Source organism: Vicugna pacos, chromosome 35, assembly GCF_048564905.1.
Source record: "Vicugna pacos chromosome 35, VicPac4, whole genome shotgun sequence".
NCBI classification, from domain to species: Eukaryota; Metazoa; Chordata; class Mammalia; order Artiodactyla; family Camelidae; genus Vicugna; species Vicugna pacos.
This window is the reverse complement of record NC_133021.1, coordinates 12,092,578-12,105,082: the sequence shown is the minus strand read 5'-3', so window position 1 is coordinate 12,105,082 and position 12,505 is coordinate 12,092,578. Positions and strand designations below refer to the sequence as shown.

At 42.1% G+C, this 12,505-nt stretch overlaps 1 protein-coding gene across 12 annotated transcripts in view; it reads right to left on the bottom strand.

The window, feature by feature from the left end:
• ODAD2 (outer dynein arm docking complex subunit 2) overlaps positions 1–12,505 on the bottom strand; it is a 146,727-nt gene that overhangs the window by 107,590 nt on the left and 26,632 nt on the right. For all 12 annotated transcript variants that reach the window (XR_012067004.1, XM_072954886.1, XM_072954887.1 and 9 more), the window contains 3 exons: positions 12,181–12,386; positions 10,699–10,794; positions 8,525–8,672 (listed from right to left, as the gene is read on the bottom strand). Coding sequence is in view for 11 of the 12 variants with exons in the window: in XM_072954886.1 (XP_072810987.1) it covers positions 8,525–8,672; positions 10,699–10,794; positions 12,181–12,386 (450 nt within the window). In the remaining variant the exon portion in view is untranslated. The remainder of the gene's footprint in view (positions 1–8,524; positions 8,673–10,698; positions 10,795–12,180; positions 12,387–12,505) is intronic.

Genomic DNA, 12,505 nt, shown 5'->3' with positions numbered 1-12,505 from the left:
CAGCTTAGGATCCACAGCCCTTGCCAGCAGCAAAGGCTAGTGGACCAAAAAGGGACATGGAGTTTAATATTTTTCCTACAAATACACAATTTATAATCACGATTACAAAAGATTTATAGATGCTTGTAAAATGTAACATCATTTATACCAAATCTGGTACCACTTACTCCTCAATGCTCATATTTAGAAATTCCTCAGCATGCAAACTTCTGTAACAGGACTTCCGTGTGTGTTTTTAAAACAAAAAGTAAAGCAGTCTCATGTGTTATACAAACTGGGAACTAGGCAATGCTTCTGTTCTCCACTTTATTTAGCCTCTCAAATAAATTTGAGGGGGAAAGCATGCTTTGAGGAACAAAAACATATTGTTGCTGCAAATACATCAGGCAACAAATTTCCTGAAAAGATCTATTACGTTTTCAGATCATTACATTAAGCTCCCTTAGATATCAACATTCTTTCCAATCAGAAATCTTACGAATACTTAGATGGGCAGCATGTATCACATAATTACGCTCTAGCTGGACCAGTTAATCATATGCGCTCATGAATGAATGAATGGAATTAAAGCTGAAGAGACTGCTGTAGAGATGTTTCAAATTGTCATTTTTCACTAGTTAAGTTGATGTGGTCATATAATGCTAGCTAGTGGTGTTACAAACTTATGATTCAATAACGGTTTTGTCATACTCATCTAATTATCCTTGCTTTTTTCTCCACTCTTCTTTATTTAGGATAGCCAAGAGGCAAAGAGAGTTTGAAGCTCAAAAACTGAAAAAAGTTATTGTTGTATTTGTAGAGTTCAGATTCCCCTTTGGAGATGAGATTCCCCTCCATTACTTCCGCCATCTCCTTTGTAACAAAATTAAAAGAGGACTAAGTCTGTTTCAGTGGGCATTACAAACATACAAGTCACACACATCTCAATTAACCCGAGGAATTAAAATGTGTTCACTTCTTAAACTGCATCATGTAAGAAGACTTCTGTGCAGGCTCCGCTGAGTAGACATTCCATTAGATGAAGGGATTTACATACCTTCTGATTACTAACATTTTTGTTTTTAGGTACAAAAGTCCTACTCTTTTTGTCTTGGAGACTGTTTTTAAAGTGAACCCACATCAGTGTAACAACATATGTATTAACTTACAAGAATTGTTTCTCAGGAAACTGGTCCTAATTTTTCTTTTTAACTACTAGACTTCATTTGGGCGCACAAGCAGTGGTCATTGTTTTCCATTTTTGAAAGACTTCTTTTAAGATTCTTTTTAGCATAATAACACCACAATCACATTCTCCATCTCTTTAAGTAAAAACCTAGCACATTCTGACGCTGCTTTCCAAAAGTGAAGACTGAATTCTTTTGTCAAGAAGTACTCCACGTGTAATTGGTTTCCAACTCAAGGTGAAGAAAACCACACAGGAGAGAAAGCAGGACTGCTCAAGTGCTGGGCGTTCAGGCCCCCGAACCCTGAACTTCTGCACAGGAGGCCTGAATACCCACAGAGCCCTGGACGCCTCCCCGGCCCACAGCCACCTTCTTTGCGGCCCGGAGCGGAGCAGGTCTCGGCTTTTCCTCCAACGAGACAGGGATCACTGCCTCTCCAAACCCAAAGCCAAGTAACGAGGAAGGAATTTAATTAACTGGATTGATTGCCAAGTACATCAGATCTCTGTGATGAAAAAACATATTCCCAATTACAACTTCAAAGAACTCTTTAGCCAATTAAGGTTGTGAGTGCACAGGGGTGTGTGTCTGTGTGTGTGTTAATCAGTTCGTGGAAGATCAGTAAGGAACACGAGCCCCACAAAAGTGATCTTTGACAAAGGTTTTCAAGTCTGAAAAATGCCCTTGCCAAGAACCCTACTCCAGAGAGGAAATCCAAAACATTCCAGAGAGGGAGCCTGGAAAGCCTCTTTGGAAGCCTCCTGGGATTTCTGATGTGAATGTCTTCTCGATGTCGCTCTGACACAAGAGTCCCGGGCACTGCTGAGCCAGGGGAACCACCAAACACCTTCACTTTTCACGGGCTGACAGTTCTCAGTCTGTGGCTACATCACAGAAAAACAGCTAGCAAGACCTCAGACTCACATGAAAGGTGGAATCGACACACGCTTGGTCACATGGAATAAGTTAACTGGGCCCTACCCCTCAATGACAGCACGGGTGGAGACAGAGGATTCACATGTGGTGATGCCCTGCCGTGATCATAAGCTGCCCTCAGCAGTCCACACCAGCCACTCTCCGCCGAATGACCTGCGTTCAGGTAACATCGTCATCCCCCTAGAACTTGGGAACAATGATTGCCCCAATATCATACTCAAAGCTAATCCCATATTTCTGAATTTACATTAAAATGCCCACCTCGCCCCAGTTTCCATATCTAGCTCTTCCCAGTGTTAGCGTGTAGGAGCTTTCAATCAGAGGGAAAATTACTTTAAAAATAAACATTTTTCTCTTTTTGCTTCAAACTTTCCGAATTACTTATCCTCCTTTAATTAATCTTTTTAAGCCACTAACTGGTTGCACAAAATTACCGAATCAAATGTTACTTTCTTTGAGATTAATAAAAGGACTAGTGAAGCAAACTGCTTGCAAGATGGCAAACTAATTTTTAAGGAATTTAACATAAAAATTTTGATCCACAAATATTAGAAATATTGCCTTAGCTGTACTAACTTGAGTGAGAGGCAGCTACCTTCTAATTGGCTTGTAAGAGGCCACATTTGTTCATGAATAAAATAAAAAAACACGAACAGGCCACCTGCTCCACAGTTTTTTCTAAGTCTCGTTCATCCCCTGGCTCCCAAAATGGTAGCTCATTTCTAGTGAATAATTGGAGCTTCAGTCCTTTATTTCCAACTATTGTATGGGCATTTCTATTTGCATATTTCATTCGCTTCAAACTCAATCTGCCCCCAAACCAACCCTCCTTATAAACCGGCCTGCCTTCTTTCTTGGCCATGCCCTTGCTGCTTCCAAGGACACTTACCCTATTCCAAGCCCCCAACACACTCTTAGTGCAGCCTCTGTCGCTGGCTTCCAGTCTTCCCACTGGGATTCATTTTGCATATCACCTGCTGGTGGGCTCAGCTTTCTAAATCAATGCTTTCATCACCCTGCTTCGCCAGTTGGACTCTGATCAAAATCCCAGGTGCAGAAATAGGCACCCCACAGGGAGGAGGAGTACCTGGGGAAGTGGCCCTGGGGATTAAGCCTAGATTCCTCCATTACTGCAGCAAGCCCCACTGAATGAAGCACATCAGAGTAGGGCACACCCCTCCAAACTTGCTTGCTAATATCCCAGCAGAGCCTGGAGTTGACGTACAGATAGCTTATCCTCAACAAACGGCCCTAGAAAGTGCCTATAGGAGAGACAAAGCACGATTCTAGACCCAGCCTCTGAGATCCTTTCCAACTACCCAAAAGCGAACCACCCGTAGTCTAGTCTCCTCAACTTTCTCTTGGATTTATTCATCCTATAGTATTAAATTCTATCATTAGTCCACATAGAGATGGATTCCAGCAGGCTACAACTATGGGTCCAGAAATCCATGCTTCAGTTTAAGGATACTTACACTAAGGTGTGTGAAATTCAGATCTACTTATAATTATGGACTTTCAACATTTTATCTCATTTTACTAAAAGGTACCTATTTGTATTCATTTATATGATTAGAATACTTGTGGTGAAGAAGTATTCCCCACTTCCAAACAACAAAAATCCTCCAACTCTCCTGTTTCACCAAGGGGTTCCATACATTTCCGATTTAGAATTGAGTGAAACTACTGTATTTCTAGAGAGACTCACAGTATTAGTGTGGGGCATATACCTTAACAACCAGCTCCCCCAGTCGCTGGGACTGAGCCAAAGCAAAACATCTCAGTTGTGAGATTCTGAAGCCACAATGGACAGGGGAGAAAAGAAGATTCATATAATGCTGGCAGGTGCAGCAAGGAAACCGTCTATCTACAAGGAGACTGGGAGCAGGGAAAGGAGGGGACGGGCGTAAAAGAAGATGGGGAAAGACATCCCCAGCAGAAGGAACCGAACGACTCAGGCTCAGAGGGAGGAAAAGCGGTTCTCAAGGAGCTGAGAGCGGAAGACAGCCTGGCACCTGGGGAACCTCATTCTGTCCCTGGCACACCTGAGCAGAGGGTGGAGAGGCAAGCCTAGGCTCACTAGTGAGACACCCTGTGAGATACAGAAATGAGTTTAATGTGGTCTCTCCACTCAAAGAGTAGCTGATAAGACAGGCTGCAGCACAAGGGGTAGCAGAAGGCAGAATGGAAGCGCTTCCCACTCAGGTGGCTGAAAAAGGAGTTTATTGCTTCATTTAGAATTAGGGTGCAAAGTCACCAGCTATGTGTGTGGGGGGAGGGGAAGCTGGAAGGCTGATGAGTAAAAATGCAATATATCCATTAGTTTAAAAATTGAACCGTGTTCTAAAAATCCCGATTAAAAATATATATACAGATGTAAAACTTGCAAGCTGAAAGGAACATATGTCAAAGCCAAATAATTAAAGACTAACTCCCGTTATGATGTGCCAAGATCTGAGCTCATAGCTCTGGATAAATACTAAGCTACATCATTCATTGACTCGTTGGGGTATTAATGAGCTCATCAAAACTTTTTCAACAATTGCAGACGTTGCTGTACTTGGAAAATGGTAAGTGAAGAGTCAGTCAAGATTAACATTTCTCTGCTGTTTGAAATCTACATTTAAGGCATAATTGTGTAAAGTACTATGTCAGGTGTATTTTTCTGAGATTACCTAGAGACATTCAATTTTGCATTTCATGGGCTTTTAATATCCTTTTGTGTCTCCATATAAAAAACATTTATCTGTGTCGAAAACCTTGAAATCATTTGTAGATATACTGTTTCTTTTATTGGCTATGTTAAGAATATTTACCTGTGGGAACTATAATAATTCCAAGCAATTTATTCTCTGGCCAAAAGTATCACATTTGCACATGATTTATTGACGGGTAACTTATGCAAGCTTAGGTAGCACTTCATCAATACGTGTTTTCCTTAGCTGCTCTGGGACAGCAACAGCACATCCCTTTGTGGCCTGCTGTTCTGTGGACTTAGGCTAAATAGTTGAAAAGCGCAAGATAGCTATTCAATAATGAGACTCTTCCAAGACACACTGTGCCATGTTCGCGGGGAGGATGTTTTTCACTGTTTATCCACTAGCTGCCCCATTAAGTCCTTGGGGAGAAAATTCTTTCTGCTCTTAGCACCAGGATCAGTTACCCTCATTGGCAAGTGGGTTGTTTTTGACCTTATGATGGTAAGAGTCCCTCGCTGTATTAACTCACTGCATTTCTTCCTTCTGTCGGTTGCTAGAATCTCAAAGCAAAAGCTGAGGACCACCTGTGCACGTCATTAAGTCTCCCCGGCTTACCTGGTCTACAGTCCTAAGATGCAGCAACAGTAATTACATTGCCGACAGGTGCTGAGCTAAGCCCTTTTTGCTAAGCCCTCAACATGTGTTAGATTTCATTTAATATTTACAGTAACCCTAAAATGTGGGATCTTTTATTTTGCCGTCTTGACCAATGAGGAAGCCAAAGCTGGCAGAGGCCCGCCAGGGCCCCCAAGGCCACTGAGCTAGTAACTGGCAGACACCCGACTCAGCTGAAGTCTTTCTGACTTCGAAGATCATGCCTCTAACTGCTCCTTTATCCTGCCTCCTGGCCCAGCTGACACGTCTGCCCTTTTGACTCTTTGTTTCCTTTTGCTAATGAAATAAAATTAACAGACCAAAATTCTTTGCATAAACACCAACATGTCTTCTTCCAAAAGGCCCCGTCCAAGCCCCAGTGCCTGTGGCTGCAGTGCTGGGTGGCAGAGTTCTCCGCTGCCAGTTTTTCCCCGCATGACACGCTCTCCCTGAGTGGAGATCCCGGGCAGCCCCAGGCTCACAGGCCACACAGGTCACCCAAGCCCGGACGCTGCTGCCGTGTGTGCGGGGCTGGCCGCCGTGCTGACTGGGTGGTTTGTGCACAGAGACTCCCGCCAAGGGGGTGCGAGACCGTGCGGCCCGAACGCCAGCCTATGCTCCACACTAGTGTTTCCAAGTTCCCAACAGGTAGGAATCTTCCAGATTCCTGACTGAAACACTGGAATCCCAGAAATTCTCAGGAATTCCTGAAATCCTCAGTTATTTTGTATTTTTTCCTAAATTTTACATATGTTACTCCTACAACTGATGATAATAGCAAATTGTTTCCATAATAAACAGTGCAGCACTTTTTGTGGTAAAGATTATAAACATTTCCAAGGTTTTCTGTATTAAAAAAACTATATATATTTAAATTGCAATAACATGTGAAAATGATCTCCGCCTGCTATTTGATAACAGAAGACACTAGAAGAGGGAACATTAACACAAAATAAATACTAACTAAAAGCCATTTTAAAAATTGAAAGATGATATTAAAATATTTATCATTTATAAGATATTCCCAAAATGTAATGTTAAAATATACAAATCATTAATTGTTCTATCCAGCAGTCTTGACTTTTCTTTCATGACAAATATTCCGGATGTTAAAAATTTCCTTTCATTTTGCATTGACATTGGTCAGATTGTTAAGAGGTTTCCAAAAGCATAGCCAAGGTGGCCATTAGGTTTGCTTCGCATACATTCATTTCCCTTTTTAAGAATGCAGATATGTTATCTGCTTGCCCTGATTCTGATCTGGCCATTAAATCTATGTTGTTTTTGCTAATTCAGATTTTAGATCAGCTTCTGGTTTCAGGACAGAGGGTTGCACAACCCACAGTCACATCTTCCTCTCTCTGCATTTCTTCCATTAAATTATTTGAAAAGAACAAATTGTAATATATAATACATGTAACACAGTGACTATCCAAACACTGGAAAAATGCCAGGGTACCTCCAAATGACATCCCACTCAGAGTTAGCAGGCTCAGCAAGGCCACAGGGAATCACAGGTCAAAATCTTAAATTTAACAACTTACTTCGCTTCACAAGTTTGTTATCTCTTGGAACACCACTAACAGGGTTTGTATAAAGCATACGATACATATAAGCTTATTACTCATTTTTGCAAGAATGACTCGCCATTAGCAGCAGACACACACTTAGAGCAGGCGGGAGCAGCGAGCAAGGCTCCCTGACTACGCCGTGACCACCGTTCTCTGCCCTGAGGTCTGCAAACGCCTGCCTTCACCTCTGACTCTGCTGCCGGAATTCTCTTCTCTCTTTTTTAAACTTTACTGAGGGATAACTGACACATATAATTGTTTATCTACATCGTACAGGGTGCTGGTGTGATACGCACATACACTGCGGAGTGATTACCAAGATAATTAACTGTTCTTACTTCCCGTGGTATCAGTAGATTCCTCTGAACCAATAATTTCTTCAGGATGATTACTAAATTTTACTTCTCAGATTTTAATTCTCTCTAATTTCCCAATTTCTTGATTAAGTTTTCTTAGGATTCAGGAAAATGTAAAATTTGTTTCTGAGAAATGCTGGGAATTGCAGCTGAGACCATGTCCATCAGAGGAAGGGGCCATATTTTTCTTTTAGGAAAAACTTTTTTGACTTACTTGCACCTACAGGACTGTGTGCATGCAGAGGGCCTTAGCTGAATTCACAAAAATGTGTACATAGGCTGTTTTACCCGTCAGCTGGGAATGACCTCAAAGGCACAGGAAAAGCATCCTTTAGCAATTTAGGAGTCACATAAATATCTTTAAATAGGATGAGCCACTGGCAAACGCAGGAGGACAAGATGCTTCCCAAGTGCTTCCGGGATGTAGCTTCAGACACGGCCTGGACATCATCAGGGTCCACATCCAATAACAGAAGTCAGTATTCATCTCAGTTTGGGTAAATCATTTTCCTTGCCCCACCCCACATTCAAAGATTTAAACACAATGTCTTATGGGCCAGTTTTTATGTAAAATGTTTTCACAAGTGATCTTAAAGAGAGTCACAGAAATGGACCAATATTACGTATTTTAAGCACCTACAATGTATCAGACACAACATCACATGTTTCAAATGTGTTTTCTTAGTCCTTAAAATAACCCCATAGTGGGTATTACTAATTTCACTCCATGGGTTGGGAAAATTAAGGCTCAAAATCATAACTTTTTAACAGTCACACTGCTAGTAAGGGACACAACCTAGAAATTAGTCTAGGTCCAACTTCAAAACTCCTTGCTCTTTCTACCACACCATACTGCAAATCATAAAATGTTGACAAGTCACAACATCTGCTGGTGGTCATGGCCCACTGACTGCTCCCCAGGCAGGGGAGAGGGCTGGTACCAGGCAGCCTGGCTGCTCCATGAGGACAAACTTCATTATGCTCAGGGTGATAAGACCTTCTCATATGCACATTTAAATAGTAACAGAGATACTACCTTACTTGAAAGAAACATATAGTAAGCTTGGAAGCAGAATATACACTTTTTAGGAAAAAATTTAAAATAAACATTGCAAACACAGTGCAAAAGTTCTGTCTCTCACCTTCAAATATTTCACCAGCTTCTGAATTTGCCAGTATTCTGATGGCAAATCTGCATTTGCTTCCTTACGACGTTCAGATGGTTCTTCATCTTCCTCACTCTCTGAGGTGCTGTCACTAATAATGTCCTCAACCTTTTGAACACTCTTACTAAAAACAATAACAACATCATAAAATAAGTATATTTATGCTACAGCATGGACATGGTTATAAGGTTACTATTTCAACAACACGTCCATAAGCAATGTATAAGATACTAACATCTTCCGAGTTCTGGAAGTTCTCTGTTAAGACCTATGTGAGGAGATGAATAAATGCATGTCTCTATAGCAGGTGCAGTTTAGTATTATTGTTATGGATGCAATAATAAAGAAAAGTAAGAAATGACAAGGGTATTAGGTAAATGACCTAAGATGTTTCTGTACAATAAGGCAGCTGCTTGTCAGTGGTTAAATAACTTAAATAACTTGTGATTACTTATATTTACATTTGTTCTATTTATTTACTTAAAAATGAATTTACAGTTAAAACTTCAGTTCTGTAATCGCACTGGCCACATTGCAAGTACTCAATAATCGCACATGGCTAGCGGCCACCATGCCAGACAGCTCAGAAATCCACCATTTCTATTACTGCAGAAAGCTCAATGGGACAGGGCTGCCAGTGCCTGAAAGGAAGAGGCATTTGCTCCCATCACAAAGGAGTTTCCTTTACTCCTCACTGCTATAGAGGCTTCTAACCCAACATCAAGGTCACGGACACAGGCTAGCTCACTCAAGCCCTCCAGACAATATCTAATTCATCCTTATTTCCTTTCTTTCTCTGCCTCCTCTCCTCTCTCCATCATTCCATTGTGCTCTCTTCCATAAAAGTCTTTTCTAGTCTTTTCCACCTGGAAGCATAGGAGGAGGGTGGCTAACTGTCAAGTTCTATTAATTTTTAAGTTCCTACCACTCTGTTAATTTCTCAGGTCTTGCAGCACAAAGAGCTCGAATTCTTGTACTTTCAAAGCACAGGACGGTGCAGCTGTGCTCCCTGCGCCACAGTGGGGTGAAATCCTGAACGGAAGTGCCTGTTCTAATTTAACAAACCCACATGAGCTGAGTTTCAGTTTTATGTATTTGCTTGTCCAAAAGATGTCAGGAACACCTGAGCTGGTTACAGAGGAAAGTCGGGTAGATCAGATCTACTCAAGAAATGACGTAAACGCCTATGTTCACAGCAGCAGCATTTACAGGAGCCAAGACATGGAAGCAACCTCAGTGTCCATCGACAACGGATAAAGAAGAGGTGGTAAAAACATCAAGCTGAATGAAAATGAAAATACAGCTGGTACAGCCACTGTGGGAGACAGGGTGAAGGGTCCTCGGAAATTCAGCGACGGAGCTGCCATGCGGTCCAGCATTCCGCCCCTGGATGTATATCTGAAGGACAGACTAAGGTGAAAAAGCCATTCAGTGGTGGAAAAATAGCCTTTTCATCAAACAGTGTTGGAGCAATTGGACATCACTAGGTTGAAAAAAAAAAAAAAGGAAGAACCTTGACCTTGGCCTAGGTGTCACACTTTATAAAAAATTAACTCAGAATGGATCCCAGTCATTAATGTAAACTGTAGAACTATAAAAGCCCAGGTTTTTTCCAAGTGTGCATATTTTATAACGTGAAACTCCTGCCATTTCTTCCCACCACCGCCCTAAAATAAAAGTGGCTGAACCTCCTGCCCCAGATACGTTGTTTTTGTTGTCAAACTGAAAATCGATAATGACAAATAACATTTATCACTTAAGAATGGCAGAGCCATCGGTCATCAGTACAGTGAGGCTCAGAAAGATGGCGGTTTTGCTATGACACAATTATTCAGAGGCAGGAGATCAGCTAAGAGCCCAGTTCTGCTCCCACTTACTTACCTGCTTTTTGCATTAAATATATTCATTTACGAAGGGTTAACTAATATCGGTAGATCGATGTATTTAAAGTAACTTCACATTAAAAGGATATCTTGTAAATCTACTTAAAGAAATCTACTATTCCCATTTTTACAGCATTCCTGCTAACTGTCAATATGGATATCTTAGGGCCCTAATAGGAACAAGTAAGAACACCATTAACTGGCATTCACTAGCCCGTGTCGTGTAGGGGTGGCCTTTAACAATGGGTCCGGTTAACAGAAACGCACCGAAACTGTGCTATTCCAGGCAAAATAGATGGTCTTGGCTTTTCAAGTCTTCCTTCATGTTTTCCTCCTTGGGTGTCTCTTACTGAGCTTCTTTTCCTAAAGAAATAGTAACTTTATTAATTTCCTTATGCTGATGAATAGGAAATTAAAAATAGAAACGTGGACAAATATTCCATCCTTTCCATGTACCCAAATGATGTGCTTTCCTGACACAGAGACTGACTCTGAGCTCCGGCCTCCTCTGACACCTGAGACGTCCCTTTTGGTCCTTCAAGCACCGCTAGTCACTTTACATACTGAAGAATTGCTTTGCCCAGTGTTCCTTCGTACTGGTCTCCACAGGCTGCAGTAGCTGGGAAGGCCCTTCCGTCTGTGATTTCTGTCCTGGAGCAGAGTTGCCTGTTTCTCTACCTCACCGCCCCTCTCCCACCAACTTTGCAGCAGGGCCCCTGCCTGGTTTTCTGGGTCTTCCCAAGCTTAGCATACTCCTTGGCACATACTGGGTCTGCTTTAAATACCCAATTAGTAAATTATTAATTGAAAAAGTAAGCACATGGGAAAAGCAGGCTTTTATTATAATTCCCCTCCCAGTTAACAGGCAGCCCATATGTTTGTCATTTTCAGACTCTTCCAGTCGGGCTCCAAAGGTCAAACACCCCAGAATCAATGAGAATCAGAGGAGCAAGCATGCTTCCTCCTTCCAGAAAACCCTTGCCTTCTGTCAGCTCTCTGAGTTTGCTTCCAAATTACAGTCACCTGTGGTTCTAAGCATCCCTGCAGCTGAGGGTCCCCACGTGACCAGCCGGGAACCAGGTCTTAGCCCAAGAAGGGGACAACACAGAATACTGAAAATAGATTGCAACTTTTAAGCCTACTTGCTAAACTGTAAAAAGTGGTCTGGGCGTCTCTGCCTGCTTTGGCGTTGACACTGGTCCTTAACCTTTGCTTTGGCGCCGATTTGGAGAGGGCGGACTTGTATGTTTCAGACATGTCATCAAACCAGTGTCCACCTTACTCAGGACCTTCCATTTCTGTAGTGTTCACTTGGAGTTCTGTTACTGACAAAATGCTACCTCTATGAAATTTTCCCTCAGTAACTCCATGTAATTTAATCACATAACTTAAAAATGAGTTCTCCTAGTACTCCCTTAACCTGGTCCCTACCACGACGTCTACATTTCCCGAGTGACTCCTCCACATGTCTCATCATCTTTTCCAGGTATTACTTGCCCTGATCCACCATCTACGTGAGAGGGAACCGTGCTGTCCCTTCACGGTGCTCTGCACACACACCCTGTTGGATGCCGAATCTTTCTGCTTGGAACATTAAGAGAGGAGGAAGGAACCAACTTGCATTATGGATGGAGATGTAAGCATCTACTCTGTATTTTCCCCTGATGAAATAAAGGTATGTGAAAAGGTAGGCAAACATGTGGTTAGCGAGGATGCCTCAGACAACCCAGCATGTAAATGTCTACATACCCTTTGGCATCAACAGTGGTCTTCCAGTTTAAGCTTGGCTCTAATCTCTTGGTCATCTGTTTCTTCCCCAGATTAATTCTGCTGCTCTCCAGTGCACTCCTATGGGAAGCGGTGCTAGCTTTATGCAAGGTGGCGTCCTCTGTCTTCCTAGGTGTCTCATCGGGCTGGTCCTTTTCCTTTTGCTGTCCTTCACTGACTCTAACCTTCTACAATTTTCACAGCAACAAAAAAAAATGACCACACTTTTACAATGATACCACTTCTGAATTGTCTTGTGCTATCTGAAAATTAACCCCAGGGATAGATGCAGACAAAGAGGTCTCAA